The sequence below is a fragment of the Desmodus rotundus genome, chromosome 9, assembly GCF_022682495.2.
Source record: "Desmodus rotundus isolate HL8 chromosome 9, HLdesRot8A.1, whole genome shotgun sequence".
Classification (NCBI taxonomy): domain Eukaryota; kingdom Metazoa; phylum Chordata; class Mammalia; order Chiroptera; family Phyllostomidae; genus Desmodus; species Desmodus rotundus.
Window position 1 is genome coordinate 68,157,088 of NC_071395.1, and position 27,676 is coordinate 68,184,763.

Consider the following 27,676-nt stretch of genomic DNA (forward strand, 5'->3'; position numbering starts at 1 on the left):
CTCACTGGATGATGCTCCACAGTCGAGTAGACCAGTTGAAGTTGACAGTGATCAAATCAAGACATTAATTGAGAACAATCAACGTTAAACCTTGTAAGAGGTGGCTGACATACTCAAAATATTCAAATCAATAAAGTCATTGGTGAAAATGAAAAATGTGCCTTTTGTTTTACAGAAAAAAAACCATATGGACTTTTTGGCCAACCCAATATGTTTTTTCAGGTATGTGGAGGAAATCCAAGATCATTCACTGCGGAAGAAGTCCAAATCTCAATTTAAAAGTGAGTGTAACCCTGAAAACATGTTCCCCGCCCCCTAGTGGGCAGTGGCTAAGATCTGTACAGCTCTAGTGCTCCTATGTCATGAATTTTCCAGGGCAGTTACAATTTCAAATGCTGTGTTCTCAATTTTGGACTGTGAAATATGAATTTTGGTTCTGGAAATACAGTTACCATACACCTAGGCTATTGACCTTGGCCAATTCCTTAGTATTTCTTTCTTGAGAATTCCCCGCAATAATGGGGATTGTGGGGATTGAAATGTGTCGATGCCTAGTGCCTAGTGGAGGCCACAGACGGATAAGCAAGCTGTGAGTACACTGTGGGACAAGGGCAACGTCAGTGCTCTGCCCAGTCTGCCATAGCCTTGCCTCTTCACCTGAACCCCTCAGGCCTTCTGCCCAGCAAAGCCCTTGGCCAGCTCTAATGGGCTCCGAAAGTCAGACTCCGTCATTAACCTCTCATTTCCTTTGCCTTCTAGAGAATATTACTGAGTAATCCCGTTCAAATGCCTTCAGAGGCCAGCTAGTAAAGTGCTATAAATGTGTAAAGAAAGCTGATTTAAAAAGAGGGTCAGAGGATATTGCATACACCTAAACGGTGTTCCCATTCACAGTAAAAATGTCTGAAGTTGCGCTTACCAAACGAAATATATACTACCAGTTTCCCACTCTGGATTTGGGATGTCTGCATCAGTATCAGAGAGAAGAAGGGATCTTTGCTGGAATTCTGCGAGCTTTAATGAATGCATTCCACTCTTAATTCTTGGTAACCAATTTCTTCCAAGATGGAGCTCATGTGTTGTGTCTTTGGCATTTGCTGTTTCTTCTGCACATCTCCATGGGCAACCCAAATCTCTGTGCAGTGGCTTTCTGTAAGGCTTTCTAAAACAGACTACTGCTGCTGATTAACTTTATTTTCTCTCTACTTGCCTAGCATCACATAATAGATCGGCTGTGTTCTGGAAAAAATTAAAACTCTGGTGTCTGGTTAATTTCAATCCTCTTCTCTCTGTTTCCCAATGTTCAGACCCTTTGTGCTAATTAGCTGTGACAGATGAGTCACTTGTCTTGCTGTATCCCCAGGGGAAGAAAAAACTTGCTTCTCTTAACGATCTGGGAGAACTTCAGGAGTCACCACATGGTCCTGAAGCTTCTGTCTGAGGGAGAAAAGTTCAATCTGAAACACCCAGTACAGACAGAAGCTCAACATGGGCAGAAGCCCAGCCATCCCCAGCATCAGACCACAGGGACAGATGGGACTCCCCGCTGCTCAGGGCTGCTGGGATACTTGGCAGTCCAGGCCATTATGGTGAGGTAAATGTCACAGACCTAACAAGGACAAGGTCTGGCTATCCAAAGTTGGCAGGGTCATCAGCCCAGAAAGGGATTAAGTAACTTAAAGTGAAGGAGGCCCACAGGTGGCAACAAGTGACCATGCAAAGAGTAGAGGTCAGTTAAAAAAGGGGTCAAGATGAGGCATTGATGAGGACCAAAGAGGGAGAATTTGGGGTGGTAGAAAGTTTAGGGGAGTATGAGGCCTTCTACCGAATCCCTCTAAGACTGTTACCTGAATAGAACTCCCCAAGTATTTTTTAAAATTTCTATTTACTGACTTTAGAGAGAGAGAAGAGGGAGAGACAGAGACAGAGACAGAGACAGAGAGAGACAGAGAGAAACATAGAGAGAAACATAGAGAGAAACATTTGTTCCACTTATTTATGGATACATTGGTTGATACTTGTTTGTGCCCTGACCTGAGATAAAACCTGCAAGCCTGGTGTATCCAGATGCTCTAACCAACTGAACTATCGGGCCAGGGCTTAGAACTCCCCAAGTTTTAAAGGGGCTCTCTGGTCAGTTAATGAGATCAAGAATCACCTATAGAATCAGAAGCTTTCTAGATCAGCACCTAAAGCCTGGAGCTCTTTTTCTGTCATGAATTAAGTTCAAAAGGGAGATCAACATAATAGAGAGAGTCTTGGCCAGGTGAGATCCCAGCATTCTGTGAATTTCAGGCTCTGTGGCTGGAGACCAAACCCCCTTCCTGACAGAATCAAGCTGGAATCTTGATATCTACTTAGGTAGAGATCAAGCTCAGAGGCACAGGCTTACTCTAAAGTGATAGAAATAAAATAAAATAAAGATTGTCCTGTCACAGAAAACTGCACTCGTGGTAGGTCAGTATCTCTATGAGATGACATTAGCAATTTTCATTTGGGTTTACTTTTAATCTTGAAAAAAATTGATATTTATTACACTAGTGCAGAATGTGTCATGTTACATAACTAAATTCATTTAGTTGAGACATTACCTTTCCAATAGTTACAAATCAGTTTTTTCTTCTCAGATATCTAGACATTATGTTGAAACATTGTAGCAAAAACGGTATGGTAAAAATAGTGTTAATGCTCAGATATATTTTTATTGCCATTCTCTTTCCAGAAATCTCTTATTCTAAAATGGATGGTAAGTAAAAATTATGATATCAGTAACAGCAAGATTTTACTACCTGCCAGACACCATTGTAGGCTTTTTACATATACTGTCTCACTTAATTCTCTTAACAATCCTAAGAAGTAGGTGGTTATTATGCCTCTCATTTTGCTGACGAGAGAACTGTGACACAAAGAGGTGGGGAGCTATCATACTGAAGGGATTGCTGTGCTGAGACTAAAAGTCAGCACTGGAAGCTTGTTCTGTTTTGGCTTCTCCCAAAGGCATCCAGTTGTGGTCAACCGAGTTACTCCGTGTTATGTTGTCACTTTTGGCAACTAAGGACATGTTTGTCTCTTGAAGTTTGATTTAATAGACAATTACTTATAACTGTGCATTTAATGCTTCTCAGATCACTGCCCAAAACATAACTTTAAAAATGTTTTAAAAAATCATATTTCTAGGCTCTACTCCACGAATCTGATTAGGTGAGAAGGCAAGAAATCTGAGCTTAACATACCCTCTGTGTTAGACTGATGTGCAGCCACGTTTGAGAGGCACTGATTTGGAGCACTGGGCTCTACATGTTTTAAATCAAGTACTCTTTAGAAGTTAAAATATTTGGAGACTGGGTAGCCATTACTTGTATTTGTATGTATTCATAAATAATATACATGTATTATTTTACCTACAGGTTATGTATTATAAAATGTATGCAAAAAAGTCAAGAAAAGCTGAGGTAAGAATGAAAAATAATATTTTAAAATATGTATGGACTAAAGTTCCCACTAAAACTAGAATTAACAATGAGATTCAATTTTCCTCATTATTTGAGCAAATTTTGGTTTAACACTCTATTATACAGAGATTTTTCAGTCCTGGTTCTAAGTTTAGTTTACTTTTGACACTTAGTTTTAGTGGTTGTTATAAGTGGAAAAAGAAAATTTGCAATACCTCCAAACAAAAAAAGTATATCATTGGCAGGACATACTCATTTTTCAATGCCATCTGTTAATTAAGGAATATTTTTTAATGAAATGTGGCTACTAATAGTCACTGATGCAAGTCAGAAGCTCTTGCAAACTAATTAAAAGATATGTGGAATTTTAATAATTTTAAATAAAACCAGAGGCATGGATACATGGAACAGACTGACAGATCTCAGAGGGGTAGGGGTTGGGGGTACTGGAAGAAATTAGCCAAAGAACATATATGCATGTATGTGTAGTGCATGGACACATGGACAGACACAACAGTATAGTGAAGGACGGGCGGGGGGAAGGCAGGGGTTGGGAGGAGAGGGCAAAAGAGGGGAGGCGGGGACATCTGTAATAGTGTCAACAATAAAAGCTTTTTAAAAAGAATTTTAACCTGGAGACTTAAAATGAAAAGCATTAAAACCTTTTATATGGAACAATTTTGTGTATTGATTTCCCTTTATTAGGATCCAAAGAGGCTACCAAACATGTTTTATTACATATAATGGAATTTTATAGAGTACCTGTTAGGGTATTATATGACCTTAAACAATGCTGAAAAATTATCTTTGTGTTCTGGAGATATATACATATATATCATCTGTGTATACATATAATCTATATGAATTTATAATTTGCATATATTTAATTCTCTATATATACTCTCACATCAATATAAGCATATATTTATGTATACTTATGTACTAGTATAAATACATATACATATACATATACATATATATTTACATATAGTATAGATAAGTATATGTACATATATTTATGTACAGTATATATACATGTTTATACCATATATAAATATACATATCTATACAAGTGTAGTTAAGGTGACCTTCATGACAACGACAGTAGATATAAATGCACATTTCTAGTAGACTTTTTTTAGTTAGCATTTGGCAGAATCTTTTCCTTTTCTTTAAATCTTTATTGTATTTTTTCCATTACTATTTAGTCCCCTTATACCCTTCCCCTCCCAGCAATCACCACACTGTTATCCATACCCATGAGTCCTTTTTCCTTTTTGCTCAGTCCCCCTCCACTCCCTAACCTCCCTCCCCACCCTGACTGGCTGTCATCCTGCTGTCCATCTGTGAGTCTGGTAGACTTCTTAACGTTTGAGAATAGTTTGTGTTAGATCTGGTTCAGTTGGCATTGTCATTACTTCCCACTTTATTTGAAAAAGGGCTCCAACTGCAAGTGTAGTACAGCCATTTTCTTGTTTTTTATCTGTGCCTGCATTACTCTCATGAACTTCAAACTGAGATTACCTTGCAGAAAACCTTTGAAACTACGTGCCCATTTAGTTAGGGTTAGTTTAGTTAAAATTAGGCAGTATAACCCATACATCTACTGAATCCAACGCTTGTCAACTTTAATACGTCCCAATATGTTGCAAGCAAATGACAATGTGGGATCGCACTGTCGACTGCTCAGTCCCTCTTTTCTCCCCTCACATCACCTGCACTGTGACTCATCTGCTCAACATATGACAAATGAGGGGACGAGTCAGCCCATTATATGTATTCAGTACTGGTGGAGCTGAATTTCTCTGTCATCTCTCCGGGTCCATGGATTTAGAGGTTTAAAGGAGTCTGCCTAAGCATACAATGACTTTTAAACTTAAAAAAAATCATAGATCCATTTGAGGAGCCCCTCTCCAGAAAAATGCTCATGCCTACAAACATCTGCATTGAGGGCAGATGGTCACTGAAATCCTGAAGCCTACGATCAAAAGCCCCCTGTCCAAAGACAATTTATGTCCTCAAAAAAGAAATTTGTTTGATTATAGAAGCATTAATATTTATCCACAGATTTGTTTAAAGGTATAAACTTTACGACGCTGATTTTTCAAGCCGGGTCCCTTCTGTTGTGATCTCCTGTGCCACCTGTGGGCACTGTAGCCAATCATTTCCCAGCCCCACCTTTTGAAAATCTTAAGGATCTCCTTCAGGACATCTATAGGGAACTGTTCCATGAGTGGGAAATGTGGCCCAGCCCCCACTTGGAAAAGCCAGTGGGGAGCGAGGTTCAGCGGGCAGGACCCACATCCACAGACAGGTTCTCCCGTGGGGAATCAGGCCTGCATTGTACCTAGGCTGCTATGAGACTTGCTCTTGCTAAAACTCCCTCACCCTGAATTGAGGCAGCAAATGTTTACTGAGTATCTTTAACTTCCTAAAGTCTGTGCTAAACCACCCAAGTATGGAGTGTGACCAGTTCAACCACTTTGCCCCTTTGAGCTGTAACATCCTTCTCTTAGAAGTAATTAGCAGTCCTATTCTGTCCTTTGTTGTCTATAAAAGGTAACCACCTACAGTGAACCTGCGTGTAGTAAATGAGGACCATCCTCCCTGTAATGTGCCCAGAAAAGCAATAAAAGCCTGTCCAGGCAGGGGTTGGCTCTCTCTCTCAGGGGCTCTCTCTGGCCTTCTTGCCCTCTCTCTCACTTAGAGAGTGGCCATGCCGTCCCTTTTTCTCCACAGGATTTCTGCAGTCCGTGTGTATTTGTGTATTGCAGTCACAACACAGGATCCTGCTGGCCAGGATCCACATCAGACATCTACTGTAAAACAAGTGATGTGTTAGAACTTCTTCTAACCAGAAAAACAGAGTTAGCATTCTGTTTAATTCTCTATTCTCAAAATAATCCATAGAAGACAATGCAGATTTCTTATTCCATGAGTTACATCAGTTTACTCCAATGAAGTCAATAGGATACAAACCACAACTTGATGGCAGAAGGGAGAGTATTGGGACTGGCTTCTTTTCCTGTCTCTGTTCCCCACCCAGTCTGTGTGGTCAGCATTTTCATCCTATCCTCCACTGATACTGGTGTTTCCTTACCCTTGAGTCAATCTGAATCTCTTTCCCAACTCAACCTATCTTTTCTAATATCCACTCCTAGGTTTCAAGAACTTTTGGTGAAATAACTGACTGACCCATCACAATCTCATGCAATCTGTCTTCACTGTCTATTAATTTCAATGTCCTATCACTGTAGACCTAGCACAATAGTTCTCCAAAACATACATGATCTCTTCCAGCTGCTTCTCCTGGCTGCCCTGTTCTCTCCTGGGGCATTATGTTGAAGGGAAAGGTGAGAATGTGGAATTTGGAGTCAGAAAAAGCAGAGTTCAAATTCAGAATTACAAGTGAAGGTAGCTGTGGCTTTGAGTTAGGTACTTACCTCTTCTGGATCTCAGTCTCCTTTTCTCTACAGTGGAAACAAGGATATTTGCTGGTTTTGACCATCATGAGGATTAGACCTTTTCTTCTCTAAAAAGTGAATATCTTTTAGTTTGTAACACACACACACACACTTGACCCTACAGTTTTATTGTTTCCTTCTCCTGCATCCTTTCTCCTCTCCCCCATAATGTTATTCTTTCATTTTATGGTTTATACTTTTTCTTTTGCCTATTTGAATAGTTCAGATAACTAATGTTAAAATCTTTTTCAGATTGCTCTATTATTTCCAATTCTTGGGGTGCAAGTTCTGTCAATTTTTTGGAAACTGGTGACTGTCCCTTTTGAAGGTTTGTTTTGGTGTAGCTCTTAAATTTTTACTTTAAGCTCCTCTTCATTGGTGAAAGGGTTTTCTTTCTTTCTTTCTTCCTTTCTTTCTTCCTTTCTTTCTTTCTTTCTTTCTTTCTTTCTTTCTTTCTTTCTTTCTTTCTTCTTTCTTTCTTAATCCTCATCTGAGGATATGTTTATTGATTTTAGAGGAAAAAGAAGGGAGAGTGAGAGAAGGAAGAGAGAGAGAGAGAGAGAGAGAGAAACATCAATCGGCTGCCTATTGTACATGCCCAAAGACCAGGGATTGAACCCACAACCTAGGTATGTGCCTTGACTAGGTATTGAACCCTCAAACTTTTGGTGTATGGGATGACGCTCCAACCAGTTGAGCCACCCAGCCATGGAGGACAATGTTTTCTATAAGTGTCCCATAAGGCCTAGATTGTAGGAGTGCCCAATAGCCTTGTTATTAAAAAATCAATGTCTTCTCTGCTCAAGGATAGTCTTCAGTAGTTGCTCCCTCCCTCTCCTGCAATATGACTTTTTTCTCTCTATTGAATCACTCCAAGTAATATGAAAAACATGCTGTAATAGCCCCTAATTTGTCTTGTTTAGATATTCCCCTTTACAGCAAAACTTCTTGAATAGCTCATCTATATTTATTGCTTCGATTCTTCTCCTCCCATTCTCTATTGAACTTGCTCCATTCAGATATTTTCTTCTTCCAGCTACTCTCATCAAAGTCACTAATGTTTCCTCTGTTGCTAAAACCAATGGCCGATTCTCCATCCTTATGATATGTTTCATCACTAGCATTTGATCAAGTTGATTACTCCCTTCTCCTCCTTCTTTGAACATTTTATGCACTTGGCTTCCAGGATAGCATTCTCTCTTTGTGTTCCTCCTACCTTAACAGCTCCTCCATATCTTTCTCCTTAGATGGGCCCTCCTTATCTCCCTGGCACTACATGTTGGTGTGTCCCCGGGCTCACTTCTCATACTTCTCTTTATTTTCACTCATTGTTTCAGGACTTAGGCCTTCGTTATTTCCTCTGTCTGGAAAGCTCCCCCAGATACCCACAAGCTTTGCTCCTTTACTTCAAGTCTGGGTTCAAGGTTGTTTTATCAGTTTGCCCTTCCCTGACCATCTTACATAAATTATACTTCATCTCTAACACTATCTGTGCCCCCTTACCTTCATTTAATTTTCTCCACATCACTTATCCTTACCCAACATATTTATTATTACTTGTGTATCGATTGGTTGATTGATTGATTGCCCAGCTTTCTCAAAAAATATAACTGTCATCAGGGCAGGGAGTTTGTTTTGTTCACTGTTGTATACCCAGCTGTTGGAACAGTACTGGGCACAGAGGAGGCATCTGATATTTATTGAATGAGTGAGTGAATAAATAAATGAAAATAAGTGACACGTTTTCACTATTTCCTAAGTTGAGGTAGATGTCTCCCAACTTTTAAACTTTCTTCTTTAGTTGTTCAATCTGTTCAGAAAGATAAGACGTTTTATGCTTAATCTCAAGTTGCTGTTTGGGAAGAAATGATTAAACTGTCAAGAGTCACTTCCATACTCAGAGACATCTACCAGTGTTAGAGTTCTCAATCTGAGGTTCATGGGCTCCAAGGATGGACTTCCGGGCCTTTTGAGCTCCCTGAATTTGTGTGTAGATGTGTATGTGTATCTTCCTTGCAAAAAAGATTTATAGCTTCCATCAAATTCACAAAAGGGTCTGTGGCCCAATTAACGCTTTTGAATTGCTGTTATATTCCTTGGATGATGATTGGATGAAAGCTAACAGATTGAGGATAAAAACCCAGCATCTTCCCCCACAAACCAACTCATCTGTTTACTTTTTTAGAAACAAAGCACTTTGCTGTTGTTGGAAGTAACACCTACTGCAGGGGGGTCCCTTTAAATCTTCCTGATAAATAGTTACCCTCCCTCTGCTCAGGAACTCATAAAGCAACATTGTGAACTTTAGAAACTTCTACCTGGGCTAAGCTGAAAAGTTTTCACACACTGAGTCTTGTTCAGTCCCTAGGATCTAGAGATCATGTTGAATCTCTTATCTACTGGCCAGTTTTTCAGATAAGTGAATAAATCACAATCCATACTTACTCCCTATCCCCAAAGCTTTATTTCTCCAGAGGAGATATCCCCAATTCCTCCTAACATGGGACAGGGCACTTCACCCCACTGGTAAATCCTTTTATGAATGGTCTCCAGTTGCAAATTGCCGGAGATTGATATACCTATAATAGTACATGCATAACTTCGATTTGCGCATACAGCCTCTACTGATGACTGTGTGGCTCAGTGCAGGATGGCCTGGAAATGGCCAAGTCTGGAAATTTAGAAACTGGTGACAAGGCTGCGGCTGCTACCTCGGTTAGAAACGATTTGCAAAGGAGGCAGAGAGGTAGAGCATGGAGAAAGAGGTGATTAAAAAGTACGGGGGGCCAGGGGGAAGGGGGCGGGAATCGTATCCTGTGGGAAAGGGCAGGAGAGTGGAGGGAGGAGGCAAGAATGACGTCCTAGTAGAATGGGTACGTGTAAGGGGGGGTGTCTGATGGGAGTGAAGAGGGAAGGGAGCAGACAGAGGAGAGATGAAGGTGGAAATAGAGGTTGGCGCACCATTGCACTCCAACTCTGATAGGAAGAAATGGAAGCAGAGTGCCCAGGAAATGCAGCGTTGGTAAGAGTCGGAGAAGCAAGACAGAGCGAGGTCGGGGCAAACCAAACGCCTCGGGAAGGCCAAGTGAGGTAACAAAGGCAAGAAGGTGCAAGACGTGTGGGTCAAGAACCGGGGATAATGGCATAGATTTTCAGCTCTGGGTGTGGGACTGGCCGAAGCGTCTGCGACAGACAAGGGAGTTATCTTTGTGGCCTTCGCAGTGCTCCGTCCAGTGCCTGGAACAAACTAGAGCCTTAATAAATGTGTGTTTGCTGAGGACCAAAACAACGCAGGATTCTTGAATGAGTAACTGAACGGCCGGCACTGGACACCCTAGAGCAGCCTTAGCGTAGGAGGGGTGGGGCACAGCTAGGCTAAATAGCGTGGGTGGCCAATAGGAACCCGCCCCTCAGTTCCGGCCCCTCCCCTTGCCCCCGCCCCGCCCCGCCCCCCCACTACTCCCTCCCTCTCGCGGCCAGAGGCGCGCGCAGTGGCCCGCCTCCCGGAAGTGCGCCCAGACTCGGCGCCGCGGGCCAAGGTGAGTGCTTGCTGGCAGGCGGGCCCTGCCACCTCTTGGGGTTGATCTCGGAGCCGTCCTCGGCCGCGCTGGTCTCGGCCGTGTCCCCGAGAACAGTGGCAGGGTCGGTGGACCCCGCCATGCGCCTGGGAATACGTGTGGGGACGCGGCGAGTGCGGGGGAGGGGTGGCGGGTGTGTGAGTGGACTCTGGGGTTGTGGGGATGCCTGTACCCCTACCCGGCTCTCAGTCCTGGAGCGGGTGGTCCCCTCTGGACTCTCCAGCCTCGTGTCTGGATTGGGACCTAAGACGGGGCCCTGCCGCCTCTCTTTCCCCAAAGGCTGGAAATAAATGTCAGGGAGAGGGAACCCTGATGGGCTGATGTCCAGAGTCTCTCCTGGGTGCTGTCGGAGTTGGGGGCCGAAGGGTGGAGAACGCATCGGTGGGTAGCGCTGCCCAGAGCCTTTTGGGCTTGAGCGGCACTGGGAGCTCCCCCCAGCTGCTTGTGACAGACCCCAAACCTGCCCCACCAATTCCCAAATGTTGGCAGCTCTCCTCAAAGCACTGGTATTACAACTTCCTGGGTTTAAATTTGGCTGCCACTGGGAGCCTCGGAGGTTCCTGATCTATAAACTTTAATACTTTCCTTGCAGGATAATTGTGAGGACTAGAAGTGACATGAGCAGGGCCTAATACGCAGCTGATACATTACCCAGGACACCTGTTAAAGAAAACATTACTCAAGACACTTGTCGAAGACGGTAAGACTGACTTTTTTCAGGGAGACTACTAAACTGGGTTTTGCAGTAACAGATAGAATACAATAAATAAATTAGATTTATAGTCAAGGAGTAAGTAGTGTGGGAGTCAGTGGATGGGAAACCACTGGAGGAAACATGGGTTAAGGGGAGATTCTGGCTAAGCCTAACTTGACAGATTTGCTGAAGGCAGACTAGGGTGAATGAGGAATTTGATCATTGATCAAGGGTGGTCAGCTACCAAGGGTGGGGGAATATAGACATTGATCAGATAGCAAAGCTGGAGGGCTTTCCCTAAACTGGATTCAGCAAGATTCTTGATAAAACTGGATTAGAATGCCTAAGGACAGAGCCCAGGGTCAGCCTAGTCAAAAAGAGGATTCAGGAGCTGACCCAAGTTTGGTTAAACAGAGAGTCTTTGTCAATAGTAGGTGCTGAGAAAAGGTTTCTTATATATGTATGTCTAGTAAATATATTTACTTAGATGTACAGTTAAAAATTCATTCTAATTTGTTATAGCTTTAATAAATATAACAACTCTACATTTGGGATAACTTTTTTTTGTAACAAGTAGATTCTTATGAAGTTATTTTGGATATAAACCCAGACACTCTCTATAAAGTAATTTAATTTTGAATAATTGAGGCATATTTTTTACCATTATGTGAGAATATAATTACTAAAATCAGATTTAAATATTTTATAAGCTCTATAGTTTTCCTTAAATGTCATTTTTCCTAAATGTTATCTAAACTGCTATTTTAATTCAGGAACCAAATAAATTTGAATAAGTCTACTGATCAGTCTCTTGTGTCTGAAATCTTGCTACTTGTTATTTGACACTCAAGAACCAAATAGATTAATGAAGGATACATGTATGTTTATTCAGTTTTTAAACATTTATTTAAAGCTGTACATTTCTCTCTAGATAGTGCCTTTGCTGTTTTCTACAAATTTTGATATGTTGTATTTCCATTATCATTCAATATGATAATATACAGGGTCTAGTACAAATAATGCCCTTTTTTATTACAAAATCTTTTATTACAAAACCATAAGCATGTAATTCTGTTATGTAACAATATCACACTCAAGCACACCATATGACATTTTAGGTGAAGAGTTCACACTAAAACTATAAATTATTATACACATACTACTACCCTACTGACCACACTCAAGCAGGCGGTACTTCTGCAGGACCCTCTATTTTAATTTTCTTTGTGATTTTTTTCTTTGACCATAGGTTATTTAAGATTGTTATTTAATCATTTTCATAAATTAGGATTTTCTAAATACCTTATTATTAATGATTTCAAACTTAATTGCACTATGTTCAGGGAATATATACTTTAAGATTCCAGTCTTTCAACACTTAATTATGCATATTGTCTGTTTTGGTGAATGTTATACATTCACTTGAAATGAATGTGTATATTTGACAGTGGTTGGGTCTAAATGTGAGTAAGATCAAGTTGGTTGATAGTATTGTTCAGATTCCTGTATCCTTACTGATTTTTTGGGGGGTGTGGTCTACTTGTATCAATTACTGATAAAAGGATGTTAAAATCTCCCAAGTCTGATTGAGGATTTGTCCCTTTAGACCTGATATGAAGTGCCTACACAGGGTTCTTTTGAGTTCTAGATGATTTAACCCATTTATCATAGTGAAATGGACATTTGTCTAGAGGTCTCATGGTCAGATACTAATATAGCCATACCAGCTTTCATATGCTTGCTATTTGCATAGGATGTCTTTTTCCCATCATTTTACTTCCTAGTTATATCTTTATATGTAAAATATCTCTTGTAGACAGTATAAGGTTGGGTCTTGCTTTTTTAAAATCTGACCGTCTCTGCTGTATACAAGTGTATAGTCCATTTACATTTAATGTAATTATTGACATGGTTGTATGTTAGTTTACCATATTGTCTTTTTTCCCTTTGAACTTTCTGGTTTTTATTCTTCTCTTGAACCATTCCTATCAAATTTGGGTTATTGAATGATTTTCAGTATTCCTTTTTGGTTTTTAGCTGTACCTTATTTTGTATATTTACAGCTAACAGTATGTATCTTAAATTTACAAGTATGTATCTTAAGTTTACTTTAACTTGTCAGTCCACTTTAATATTGTACCACTTTACACTTCACATTCCTCATTTTCTGCCTCCAGTTAATACTTTTACACTTCCCATTTTTGCCTGACACCACTGCTCAGTTTCCACTTTTTATTTCTCAATTAGCAGTCCATAAATGTAATAACCTAACCACAGATTGATTCCACTTACCCCCTCCTTTGTACTATTGTAATGTCTTCTACTTATGTTCTACTTACATTGTTGTTACTTTGGCTTTTGGCAGTCAGCTGCCTTTTAAGGAAGTGAGAAGAAATAAAAGCATGTTACTCCATGTATTTATCATATATTTACTATTTTTGGAGATTTTCCTTCCTTTTTGTAGATTTGAGTTTCCCTTTAACTAGAACAATGTCCTTTAGCATCTCTTGTAGTACAAGTCACTAGGGGGAAATTCTCCTACCATGTTTATCTGAAAAAATGTTTTAAATTTTTGTTGTTGAAAAAATTTGGGGGGATGTGAAATTCTGGATTGAGGGTTCTTTTTCTAGAGTTAGAATTTAGTTCTTTTTTTTAAAGTAATTTTTATTTCTCTGTGGAAAGTCTTTATCTCTTCTTTCATTAACACTACGTTTTTCTTTAGGTGCTCGTTATCTTGGGGTTGGTTTCTCCTGACTGCTTTTTTCTTCCTTGACTTTTCTTTTTTTATTTTTTAAATATATTTTATTGATTATACTGTTACAGTTGTCCCTTTTTTTTTTTTGTCCCCTTTTTTCCCCTCTGCCTTGTACTCCTCCTCCCACCATCATTCCCCTACCTTAGTTCGTGTCCATGGGTCATACATACAAGTTCTTTGGCTTTTCCATTTCCCATACTATTCTTAACATGCCCCTATCTATTTTGCACTTACCATTTACGCTTCTTATTCCCTGTATCTTTTCCCCCATTCTCTGCCCTCCCCCTCCCCACTAATAACCCTCCATGTGATCTCCATTTCTGTGATTCTGTTCCTGTCCTAGTTGTTTGCTTAGTTCATTTTTGTTTTTGTTTTTTTAGATTCAGTTGTTGATATTCAGTTGTGAGTGTGTTGTTATTTTACTGTTCGTATTTTTGATCTTCTTCTTTTTCTTATATATTCCCTTTAACATTTCATATAATAAGGGCTTGGTGCGGATGAACTCCTTTAACTTGACCTTATCTGGGAAGCACTTTATCTGCTCTTCCATTCTAAATGATAGCTTTGCTAGATAGAGTAATCTTGGATGTAGGTTCTTGCCTTTCATGACTTGGAATACTTCTTTCCAGCCCCTTATTGCCCACAAGGTTTCTTTTTAGAAATCAGCTGACAATCTTATGGGCACTCCTTTGTAGGTAACTGTCTCCTTTTCTCTTGCTGCTTTTAAGATTATCTCCTCTTTAATCTTGGGTAATGTAATTATGATATGCCTTGGTGGTACCTCCTTGGATCCACCTTGTTTGGGACTCTCTGAGCTTCCTGGACTTCCTGGAAGTCTATTTCCTTTGCCAGATCGAGGAAGTTTTCCTTCATTATTTTTTCAAATAAGTTTTCAATTTCTTGCTTATCCTTTTCTCCTTCTGGCACCCCTATGATTCAGATGTTGGAACATTTTAAGTTGTCCTGGAGGTTCCTAAGCCTCTCCTCATTTTTTTGAATTCTTGTTTCTTCATTCTGTTCTGGTTGAATGTTTCTTTCTTCCTTCTGCTCCAAATTGTTGATTTGGGTCCTGGTTTCCTTCCCTTTGCTGTTGGTCCCCTGTAGATTTTCTTTTATTTCACTTTTCATAGCCTTTACTTTTTCCTCTGTTTTTTGACCATACTCAACCATTTCTGTGAGCATCCTGATTACCAGTGTTTTGAACTGTGCATCTGATAGGTTGGCTCTCTTCATCACCTAGTTGTATTTTTTCTGGATCTTTGATCTGTTCTTTCATTTGGGCCATATTTTTTCAACTCGGGAAGCCTGTTAGGTAGTAAGGGGTGGAGCCTTAGGTATTCACCAGGGCGGGGCAACCCACATGGCTGCCATTGTGGCACTGTATATGGGGGAGGGGAGCAAGAGGGAGCAGTGCTGCTTGTTCAGCTCTCTGCTGGCTTTCAGTCACTTCCTCTGCTACCCACAAGCAAATTGGGCCCTTCTGGGACTGATTCCTGGGTGGGTGATTTTGTTTACATTCTAGGACCCTGTGGGTCTCTCCAAGGAACTCTCCTGTGAGGCTGGGAGTTTCTCCTGTCGCCTCAACCCCCACAGCTATTTTCAGTCAGAGGTGTTGAGGCTTTGTTTCCTCACACCAGAACCCTGGGTTGCACATTCTGTCTCGCTCCCCACTTGTTCCTCCCAGTATCTGCATGGGAATGTGGGACTGCCTGCTCTGCCACCTGCCACCTTGCCCACCCCAGTTCTCCAGCTACCACCTTGCCATGAATCCTCTTTGCTCCGGCTGCCCATCTCCGCCCTTCCTCCCGGTCTGGATGAATGTTTCTTCTTTAACTCCTTGGTTGTTGGACTCTTCCATACAGTTCAATTTTCTGGCAGTTCTGGTTATTTTTTGTTTTGAAATTTGTTGTTGTCCTTCTCTGGTTGTGCAAGGAGGCAAAGTATATCTGCCTACACCTCCCTCTTTTTTTTATGTCTAGTAATTTTGGATTGCATCCTAGATATTGTGGATGGCACATGGTTGATGCTAAGGATTCTGTTATCTTCCTCTGAAGAGTGTTGACTTTTGTTCTAGCAGGCAGCTCACTTACTGACCTTTGACTTGTGTTACCTTGGTTTTAAGCCTTGTTAGGGCAGATCTTTGGAAAGTCCAAGGTATTTTCCAAGTTCTAACTAGATCAGACTAGACGGGTAGACTGGGTCACCTCTGTGGATCTTGTTGAGGCTTGCCTTTAGGCTTTTTAGGGCTCATTTAGAGTAGGTCTTACTCTAGGATATGGTCTTTACTTTGAACATGTGGCCTTTCTGGTATCCCACAGTGCCTTTAGGTTAATGAAGGCAGAGGTTTCTCTACTCTCAGTGGTCAAACACTCCCATGTCACTCATCACTGATTGGTCTTTTGTATCTCTTTTTTGCTCTTAATCTGGTAGCAACTACTCTCTGTTAATTAAACCTTGCAGTTTCACTCTGCTAATGAGCAGCCTAACCCTTGGCCAAGGGCTCACGGGGAAACCCCATCCAATTTTTGCCTCTACCCCCATAGTTCCCTCCTTTCTGCTGCCTTGTTCTTTAGATTTCATCCACTTCAGTGGCTCCAACCTCTGATCTCTGCCTCATTACTGTTTTTGTTTTTTTAAGATGAGACTGTTGATCTCTCCTAGAGCCCCAGCTTCCTTTCCACAGGAAATTGCCCCCATTCAGGCAGCCAGGGTGTTCATGGGGTTCACCTCATGAGCTTTTCTTCTCTCAGGAACCTCATTCTTGCCCACCTGTTGTCCAGTGCTTGAAAACAATTGCCTTATAAGTTTTTTCTCCAGTTTTGGAGTTGTTTGCAGTGAGTGGGCTAGTCTGTATACTACCAGTTACTCTGTCACGACCAGAATTCAATTCCTGAAACACGTATTTATTGAGCACATAATATACAATGTATGTCACTGGTATACTGGTTGCTGCCTAAATATATGAGTGAAATATATTTACTTTATTCTTTCCTTTTTTGTTCCCTGGAGAAATTTGCTGTTATTTATTTATTTATTTTGCTTTTTAAAGGATTTTTGATATAGGATGAATTGTTTGGTAAAGTGGTAGGGATGAAGATACTGGGGTTTTTTTTTTTAAGTTTTAAAAAATTTATCTTTTAGAGAGAAGGGGAGGGAGGGAGAAAGAAAGGGAGAGAAACATCATCATTTGCTTACTGCATGTCCCCAACTGAGGACCTGGCCTGCAACTCAAGCACGTGCCCTGACCAGGAATTGAAATGGCAACCTTTTGGTTTGCAGGCCGGCACTCAATCCACTGAGCCACACCAGCCAGGGCAAGGACATTGGTTATTATAACTGAAGGAAAGAGCAGCTATCAAAAGCTAGAGTGTTGTACTGATCTCTAAATAAGCCAGATCCCCAATGACTGGGTGTCTTTTGGTTGTTGTGGTCAGTGTTATAGAGAATGATGACCTTTAGGTCCTTTATAACATTTGAGGATTGACCCGACAATCAGTCTAGTATTAGGATTATATGCAAAAAAACTAACTGGATATAGCATTAACTTTGCCACTTACTCTTTCTCCTTTTACAATCTCAATTACTAACTAAATTTTGATAGTATTTATCATGTCAATTCTGTAAGAATGTTTTCAACATAGTATTTATTCTAAACCTTCTTTAAGGCCAGGGTTGAAAATCTCAGGTGTGACAGGTTTTTTATAAATTCCCAATTTTCAACATGGCACTCAAAAGAGGTCACTTAGAAATTTCATTGCACTTTTTGGGGAAGAGTTAATTTGTTCTGTTCAACCTCATATTTATTATGGAAGCATCTGATCATTTCAACATTAGCCTTTATTTGTAGGGCATTGATGTTTTTTGTTCTTTATTTTTTAGTCTGCTGACATACGGATTCAGATATAGAAGTGTTTTGCAGAAGAGTTGTTTACCTGGAAACCCATAGTGAAAATGCTTCGTGCATTCATTTTCCTACTTGGGCTGGACATTTGAAGACCAAGTAGGAATGTTATAAAATGGTCAGGGTGATGGTCACAGGTCAGATAAGAATTGGTGGTTTGCTTTGTGCCTTCAAGTTTACAGTCTTGCAAAATAAAAGATTGTATCCATTGATTTGGAAAGATCTGTGGTTGACCCCTCGTTGTTCTTTCTGAAAACATGTCCCTTTCCTCTATAGAGCACACGATCTCACTCCCTCTTCGGTCCCTGTGAGTGGCTCTGTGAAGGCCCAGTGCTCCCAGAGGCAGCTTCGTCCCAGAACTCTACCTGAAAGGACTTGCCAGTCCAGATGATGCCTGCTGAGCTGGGGCAGGCCCTGGTCCTGCTGCCACCACTGCCGAAGGCCGAGGACTTCCCATTCTCTCGGCCAGATGCTGCCCCTCAAGGGGAGCCCTCCAGCCCCGAGACAGCACGCCAGCTTTTCAGGCAGTTTCGTTACCAGGCAACATCTGGGCCCCAGGAAACCCTGAGACAACTGCGGAAGCTCTGTTTCCAGTGGCTGCAGCCAGAGGTGCACACCAAGGAGCAGATCCTAGAGATCCTCATGCTGGAGCAGTTCCTGACCATCCTGCCTGGGGAGATTCAGACGTGGGTGCGGAAGCAGTGTCCAGGCAGTGGGGAGGAGGCAGTGACCCTTGTGGAAAGCTTGAAGGGAGACCCCCAGAGGCTGTGGCAGTGGGTAAGCTGAGGATATTGTGACCTGTTAGTGAAGCACAGAGCTGCTCTGGGGTCTTATCAGGTGTATTGCCTTTTTTTCTGACACCAAATATGTGGTGTTTTCTACACCGACAACCATTCTCCAATTCTTTGCTACCAACTGGGTGTCCTGCAGTTCAGTTTGGCTCTGATGCTGAATATCTGGGGTTGACTCAGATCCCACAGGGTAAGGGTCAGTCTCAAAGACCGTGCCCATTTCAGATGCCTGTCAAAGGTCTCAAGGGCCACCTATACTTAGCACCAACTGGCTCTAAATTTGGAGGCTCCCAAAGCCCTGTCCTCAGATAATTGGCTAGAATGACTTACAGAACTTGAGAAAACACGTTACTTACGTTTTCCAGTTTGTGATGAAGGCTGTGACTCAGGAATAGGCAAATGGAGGAGATGGGGGTCACATAGGGTTTTCCTGCACTCGTCAGGTTATCCACTTCCATGTGGTCACCAGCTCAGAAGCTCCCTGAACCTCCAAGCTCAGGTGTTTCTATGGAGGTTTCATTACTCAGGCATGATTGATTTATTGTTGGCCACTGGTGATGGAACAATTCTAGCCCCTGTCCCTTCCCCAGAGCTTGAGGGGTGGGGCTGAAAGTTCCAACCATCAAATTACCCCATTGGTTCCTCTGGTGACCAGCACCCCTTCTGAAGCTACCTTAGGGTCCACCATGAATCACCTCCTTAGCATCAACTCAGGGATAGTTGATTGGGGCTCATTCTAACAAAAGTTGCTCCTGTCATTCCTATCCTTCAGGTAATTCTAAGGGTTGCAGGCATACTATGCCAGGGGCCAGGGGTAAAGACCAAATATATATTATTGCACCACATCAGTATATCCTCATACTGCAATGAGTTCTAAGATTCCCTGGGACTCGCAACACTTTTTAGCCGTTAGGATTGAAGATAAAGTCTCCCATCCCCTTCCATCTTTAGACTAGAGTGTTTGAGAAGTTGTTCAAAAGACACCTGAGTGTTAACTGGGGCGTACTACCCAGTAGAAACACAGCATTAGTGGTACGTCTCCAAGGCCACCTAGCCCTGGTTCAGGCCTCGGCTTTTGGCCTCTCTTACTGGTTCCTGCTGGACTAGAAATAGATGCTGTTTTTCTCTTTCCTTAGTCCACGTACCTAAGGACTGTCTTATGGTCTGTGATAGAAGCTTTTAGAAACCCTCTCTCTGGCCCTTTCAGTGATGAATGCTGTGTGTGGTCTCTAGATCAGCATCCACGTTCTAGGACAGGACATCTGGTCCCAGAAGGCGGAATCAGTGAGCTGCCAAGTTGGGGAAGTGGAGTCTCATCTTGAAGTGACACCTCAGGAGCTGGGACTCCAGAATTCACCCTCTGGGCCGGGGGAGCCACTAAGCCACATGGTGAAAGAGGAGTCAGACACGGAACAGGAATTAGGTGGGGCCATTAGCACGGTGGTGTGTGGTGCACTCCTGGGGACTGTGGCTGGTGGGGTTAAGAGTGAGTTGGAAATGATGATGCTGCCCAGAGTGGGGTTATCTGTAGGAGGTTCAGAAACAGGGTATCCTGCAGGAATCGCTCTGATGAGGATATCCAGAGCCTGTAATTTAAACCACGTGATGACTAGCCCACACCCTTTGGATTTTGGTTTTGAGGAAGGAGGTGGCAGAAAATATGGGTGGGACTATTGGGAAGGTTGGGGGGAGTTGCAGTTTGTTAGGGCGGTAAATGCAGTTCTTAAAATCACAAACGGTGAAACAGGTACCAGTTCTAATTTGTGAAGATTTTTATTGGTGCCTCTGGAGACTGGTTGAGGAGAAATCTAGTTCTGCAAACTGCCTCTTTCTCACTTCAGCAGTGGCTGCCCCCCTGCTTCCTGCCCAGCCCGAGGAAAGGCTTCTCAGAGACCAGCCCTTCGGAGCCTCCCTTCTCCAAACTGCACCTCAGGTGAGCCAGGCTGCCCTGCCTCCCTGACCCCGGACCGGCTTGAGGGTGTGTGGGGGTGAGTGAGGAGGGTTGAGAAGGGAGAATTTGCAGAAATGCGCAGAAAGGAAGGCCTAGCAAGGATAACGAGAGTAACACCTGTGGTGTAAAACCCAACAGAATGTTTCCTAATTGTCATCCTGAGTAATGGAATCCAAGCCCTGGGAGAGGTTGCTGTCTAGAGGCAATCTCTTCTGTCCTTTTTCACTATCTGTGGGTTATGCTGAAAAAAGACTCATTTCCTTGTCTGAGTCTCTCAGGTATGAGTCAGTTTAAGACTTCAATGGTTATATCTATCGTGGGACAGGTTTCTCTTCCCCTCCCCACTCCATAGAGGCATAATCGACATGACAAACGGCACAGTGTTGAAAGCAGTTTTGACACATGTATACACACACGAAACCATGACCACAAACAAGGTAATAAATATCTCGGTCCCTGCCAGAAGTTCCTTTCCCTCCTTCCCACCGGTCTTCCCGCCTACCCCCAATTCGGAGGCAACCACTGCTCTGTTTTTATTACCCTACATTTGTTTGCATTTTCTAGCATTTTGTATGAAATAGAATCATGCCATATGTCCTCTTATCCTTGTTCTGCATATAATGTATCTTTCTTGCCTGCTGCTTTTAATATTTTCTCACTGGGTTTAAACAAGTTGACTATGATATACCTTGGCATTGTTTTCTTTGTGTTTCCTGTGCTTGGGTTCATTAAACTTCTTGGGTCTGTGTGTTCGTAGTTTTCATCAAATTTGGAAAACTTTTGGCCATTATTTCTCTGTTTTTCTTTCTCTTTCTTCCTCGTTTCCTTCTCTGAGGGCTCCGAGAATGACACACGGTATGGGGCGTATATAATGATAAGGTGTGTGCGTGACTTAGATCTGCTTATGCTGTCCTTCAGCTACTGGTGCTCTCCTCTCTTCTAACTTCTGTGTTTCGTTTTGGATAGTTTCTATTTTGTCTTAAAGTCCATTAATCTTCTGTGTCTGATATGCTGTTAACCCCATCTAGTGTATTTTTCATCTCAGATATATTTTTAATCTCTTGAAGTTTGAATTGGCTTTATTGTATCTTTTATTGAATGTGTTCAGACTTTCCTTCGCCTTCTTGAGCATATGAAATATGGTTGTAGCATCTGTATTAATGTCCTCGTCCACTAATTTTCACCTGGGTCAGTTTTGGTGGATGGATTGATCTCATTATGAGTTGTGTTTTCCTGCTTCATAGGCCCAGTGATCTTTGATCACATGTCAAACGTTGGGACTTCTACTTTGCCGGGGCTGGATATTTCTGTATTCCTATAAATGTTTTGGGCTCGGCGCTGGGATACTGTTAGGTGACTTGGACAGTTTGTTATATGGCATTGGAGGCGCTTTTAGGGTCGAGCTACCTCTTCCCCACTACTGAGGCAATACCCCTCTGAGAGCTCTACCTGACACCCCTTGATGCCCAAGGGTGTGTGCACTGTGGGTGCTGGACAGGGGAGGTATTTCCTGCACTGCGCAAACCCTGAGGGTTGTTCCCTCTGCTTCTGCTGAGTGGTGCTGTCCTGGGCTTGACAGGGGGCCTCTGCAGGGCTCCAGACCTCTTGCTTAGTGTACCTTCCCACTCTGGCCTTCTGCCCCGGTAATCCCACAACCTCCTGGAGCTCCTGCTCACCTTCGAGGGCCATCTGGCTATTCCAGGGACCACCCCCCCACCCACTCGAGCTAATCTTGATGTTCTCTATAGGCAGTAAGCATGTGCAACTGTAGGGCTCACCTATTTCACTTCTCTACATGCAGGGGTCTGCTCTGCTCTAACATGCAACATCTGAAAACCGTTGTTCAGATAGTCCTTTTTCTCAGTGGCTTCAGACACAACGGTAAATCCAGTCCCTATTACTCCATCCTGGCCATAAACAGAAGTCTCTGGGACAGGTTCATTTTGATTATCTGGTTAAAAATTCTAAAAACCTCCATTTGATAGAAATTTCCAGGAGCCTATACACCTTAATGAAAACATTGTTCCGAACCTTTGGGGAACTCTCCTTGGGATTTACCTGGTGAGGTAACAGAGAGTGCAGGGGAAGACAGGGAAGCCAGTAGGAGGCACCAAAGGTAGGGGTGAGGATCAGGCCTGAGCTTCAGCTTTCCAGGCTCCAAGATTCGAAAAGCAGAATACCAACTTTGTAACACTGTGGGTAAACGGGAGGACAAAGGATACATGTTTTAGTGACTCAGGGTGCCTTCTTGCTTTCAGGGTACCAAGAAACCAAATTGTTAGGCAGGAGATTGCTTGGTGAAAAATATTGGGTATTCTCTCAAATACTTTGAGCAGACTTGGAGGATTATTGTTTATTTCTATAGTGAGTACAGTGTATCCCTATGAAAAGTATGTATAACTTAACATATTTTAACTAATAGAATTAAGCATTAACTCTGTATAACGTAACGACATTAACCATGACCTCTCCTGGATAGCTTAAAGTCAAAAGATTTAAGATGCTCACCAGCAGCACTGTGTGTGTGTTAATACCCTGTGTTTAGCAGCTAACTGATTGACAGCCACTGAACCTAAACAAAAAAACATCATTCCTAACCAATCCTAATATCCCTTCCCCAAGTTAACAACTATTTGCATTAGAAGGACCTTGATATTTAATGAAATCCTTTGTAAGTGACAAGATTTTTAATATATAAGTAATTGCTTTCCCTAATCTCTTTCATAAATTAGGAACTTGGTGCGTAATGCCAGAATAATGGGGTGGTGTCCCCACACAGTGGCACTTCATTATTAGACACTGTGACTGAGTTAGAACCTCACACACACTGGGGGATACGTTGACCCACCTTGCTGTGTTTTCACACTTCAGGAAAGGAACACAGTACTGAGAACTCTGCGCAAGTCGGTTGTGGTAATGTCTTGCAAGTCCACAAGATGGTACTGTTTTCACACAAAAGCAAGACGATTTCTCATCCACTTCTACTGCCCTTCCTTCCAGAACAGGAATTTAGATTTTTCCTCTTTTAAAAACGAGAAAAAGCAAGGTGGCTGCAGTTGGTGTCTTGGCTCTTAAGTAAGGTGTTTTATTCAAGCATCCTGGTAATAGTTAAATACATTAATAGTTAATGTATTTAATAGTTAATAGTTAATAGTTAATACAATAGTTAAATACATCCTGGTAATAATTAAATATATTAAGGTCACCTCACTTTTTGCTTTTTCACCCTAAAAGTTTCAACTCCTCCTTCCCTCCTTCCTCCTTCTCCTTCTTCCTGTCCTCCTACGTCTCCCCCTCCTCCTCCCTCCTCTCTTTCCTCCCCTGATCCTCCTTCCCCACCCCCTCCTCCCCCAACTTCTTCCCCTGTCTCCCTTCTTTTGGCTTAGTGGCTGCTAGTTAAAAGGCCTTCTGGTGTCTCCATTATCTGTCAACCATTCCCACTTCCCTTGGCGGTGCTAGGACAGTATACTCTTCTGAGCAGTATATTATTTGTATTAATAATAGGAAGATGACTTCATGTTCTCATTCTTGTTCTCCTCTTTTCTGCTCCCTACAGCCTAGCTGGCTGTCCATGACAATAATTCATGGTCTCACCTTTGGGGTTCCTGAAAGTGTACAAAATCCCTTAATTCTCTCTGGAAAGCCTGCGGTTAGTATGGGAGGTGGAGTAGCCCACAGAGCACAGTAAGTCCACTTATTGAGGACTTACTTGCTAAGAGCTGGACAGGGTCTTGGGGCCTGGAAGAGTACAGTGGAGAGTCCTTTTCTCATGGTGCTATGAACTAGTGGAGCCCACTGTTGATTACATATTTTTATTTGTATGTGTATAAAAAAGATTGGGTATTCTGTCATACACATAATGCACATATATAGAAACATTTAATAAACTCTGAGTGCTATACTCTGAAAATACATGACACTCGCATTATTTCTGTTACCTCCCAACAATTTTTAAGTTCAGTACTATCATTATTTTTTTTAAGGTTTTATTTATTTACAGGAAGGGAGGGAGAAAGAGCGGGGAGTGAAACATCAATGTGTGGTTGCCTGTCGCACACCCCCAACTCGGGACCTGGCCCGCAACCCAGGCATGTGCCCTGACCAGGAATGGAATCGGCGACTTTTTGGTTCACTGGCCAGCACTTAATCCACTGAGCCACACTGGCCAGGGCGGGGTCAGTACTATCCTTAGATGAAGACTAAGGACCAGAAAGATTAAGTAACTTGCTCAAGGTCACACAGCCAGGAAGGAGAAGAAACCCACTTGAAACCCAGTATGTTTGACTCCAAAGACTGTACTCTTAATCCCTCTGCTATACAATCTGAGTGTCTGACAGTTGTTTTCTTGGTGGGGAGATTGAAATTTGAATTCATGAAAGTAGACCCTACTTAGATGGCATTCCCAGTTTTGAGTCTCCAGTCTTTAGTTCCATAGAGTAAGAAAGGCATGTTTGGGGGATAATTGAAGGGCACCTTGCTCTAGACAACTCATCAACTCATCTCGCTGGAAGGAGAACTTATTTAATGTTAGATCCTAAACCCAGAACTGTTGGGAGATGCAAAGGGTGTATGGTGGCTGCCCTTTCTCTCTGCTCTGAATCTACCCACCTGCTTCACAGTGAGACTTACAGCCTATTTGACTTCATTGTTAATTCTTCTCACTTTCTCACTGACTTACAGTTGCTTTTTCAACAAATACCTTTGTAATTTTTTTCTTTTCCCTCTTCAGTTTCCAGACTGTGATGAAATATTGGGACTGTCAGGCTCCTACTCTTCAAAGACCTCTACTTAGGCACTGAAAGAACAAAAGAAGAGACAGTGCAGAGAGGTCTCCTGCTTTCTCTCTGTTCTCTACTCTTAAGTACATGCAACTGAGAAATAATGCAGAACTTAAAACCTAAATGTTTTCTACCCAAGGCAGGAGATATTGGTATAGGGACTGTGGTTTTCCCTTTGATCTTTTCCCTTGAACCACCTCCCATGTGTTCTTAAACATTTTGATGCCAGGCTTCCAAGGCACGTTCCTTTCTTCTTAGCCTCCTGTAGGCAGGGAGAGCAGGGTGCAAAAACCTTCCCTGACTTCACAGCATGGTGTGTTTTCCAGGAGCAGTGGCGGCACCTGGATTCCACTCAAAAGGAGCAATACTGGGATCTCCTGCTGGAGACCTATGGAAAGATGGTCTCAGGAGGTGAGGACACAGGCTCGCCTGGTGGATGGAGGTGGAAGAAATGAGAAGCATTTTCTGTGTGCTCTTAGAGATAGTGCTCTACTTGAGGTTCTCTGGGTGAAGACAGTCGTCATCGACGCCTTTGGGAATGGAGTGAGTTGGAGATAGCAGAGTCCCAGTAAGAAGTTCGTGATGGCAGAAGTATTCTCTGCAGCAGGAACTGTCACGGGTACATTACATGCAGTGATTCCTTTAATCTGGGAAATGGGTGATGGTATTCCCATTTTTAAGATGATGAAAGTGAGCGTGAGATCAAGTCACTTGCTCATTGTTACGTAGCTGAGTTACAGTGGATCTCAGGTGTGGCTGGCTTTGAGTCCACGCTCTTTAATACTAAACCACAGTCTCAACAAACTATTGGGGGGGTCTTGCACTAGCCTGCCAGATGGTCTGACTCTACCTGCCCAGATTCTTCTTTTTTGTGGTCTTCACCGTATATCCTGGTTATCTTGGGACCACTGGTATCTTAGAAGCTCCACACATCCTTCTAAGTTGAGTTACCTTAAGTGGTCTCCAGAGCCTTCCATTTCCCGTCACACTCAGGGCACTCCTTTGAAAAACAGCTGGGTCCCCAGTCCTTCCAGTTCATCAAGGCCCACATGTTATCTTTCTCTCTGTACCAGGCATTTCCAATTCCAAGCCTGACCTGACTAATTCAACAGAGTACGGGGAGGAACTGGCAGGATTATACCTTTATGTCAGTGAGAAGCTCCCGAAACCCACCTGCATAGGTGAGTAATCTCCCATTGGTCAGAGCCATTTCTGGTCTTCTGTCATTACATTGCAGGTGGTGAGGGAGCTGTTAGGACTTGGGACTTGGCTATGACTGGCTGTGTCTGGTTAGTTTAGACAGTCAGGTCTCCCTTAATCTCTGCTGTAGGGCTTTGACACGTACAGTTGATCACAGAAGAAAGGCTACACCTCAGATCTGCTGCCTTCAGTCTTACCTGTTGTGACAACCATCTTTCTCAGAGAGAGTTAAGATGAGTACAGATTGAGACCAATACAGATGGGGGCAGATTCCAAAAAAAAAAAAAGATCATGTAACAGCCATTATTATCCTTCCTCTTGTTTGAGGGTTCAGAGTAATAGGCTTTCCTTATTCTGGTTATAGTGAATAGTAACCAACTCATCCTCAGCAAAATAAAATAAAACAAACAGAAAATAAAACATGGTTTAGCTAATCTTGATGCACCTTTCATTCAATAGTAGAAACAACAAATACCACATTTTGCCAAGTACAGTGCACTCCCGTGCATAATGTGCACCCACCATACATGGGATTATTATGCCCATGGTGTGTAATCAATCGTTATACCCATGTATCGTGCACATCCTTATTTTTTCCTCAAAAATCTGGGCAAAAAGTGTGCATTATACATGCAAAATGTGGTACTTCATGTAAACCATGTATTTAGGACTGGGGAGGAAGAAATACGAACTTGTTCTGTTGTAGCATAGCAATCACTCTTTGCCTTCTACATTCTTCTAAAACACTGTGGTTATATGAAACCTTTCTGTCAACCCCCCCTGGACACACACATCTTTACATTTACAAAAGACCCTAGAATCTTGGAGGAAGAAAAGGACGGAGAATATGAACTGTGTGACAAATCATTCTTTCTCCCCAGTGGGGTTCAATTACTTTCCTTTACTAATATACTATAGAGAGCAAGCATTGAATGAGACATGTGATTTTAACTTCAAGCAACATAATTATCATAATACTATTTCACAAGGATTTCTTTGGAGCATTACTTTTCAGACTGCATTTCATGATCAATTAGTGTATTGTAAAATTATTTTATAGGTTACAACCATCATGTAAAAAAATGAAATAAGATTAAATAGAAAATATCAGG

General features: G+C 42.1%; 1 protein-coding gene across 5 annotated transcripts in view; it reads left to right on the top strand.

Moving 5' to 3' along the window:
* The first annotated feature begins 248 nt into the window (after window positions 1-248).
* The window catches only part of ZNF18 (zinc finger protein 18), a 32,068-nt gene continuing 4,640 nt past the window's right edge, over window positions 249-27,676 (top strand). The window contains exons 1-8 of one of the 5 annotated variants that reach the window (XM_045198926.3): window positions 249-281; window positions 3,408-3,452; window positions 11,087-11,194; window positions 18,121-18,621; window positions 19,869-20,058; window positions 20,477-20,568; window positions 25,691-25,775; window positions 26,438-26,545. In XM_045198926.3, the coding sequence (XP_045054861.2) occupies window positions 18,232-18,621; window positions 19,869-20,058; window positions 20,477-20,568; window positions 25,691-25,775; window positions 26,438-26,545 (865 nt within the window). In that variant the 5' untranslated portion in view covers window positions 249-281; window positions 3,408-3,452; window positions 11,087-11,194; window positions 18,121-18,231. The other 4 variants (XM_053910527.2, XM_024565033.4, XM_071219294.1 and 1 more) reach the window with 4 other exon arrangements.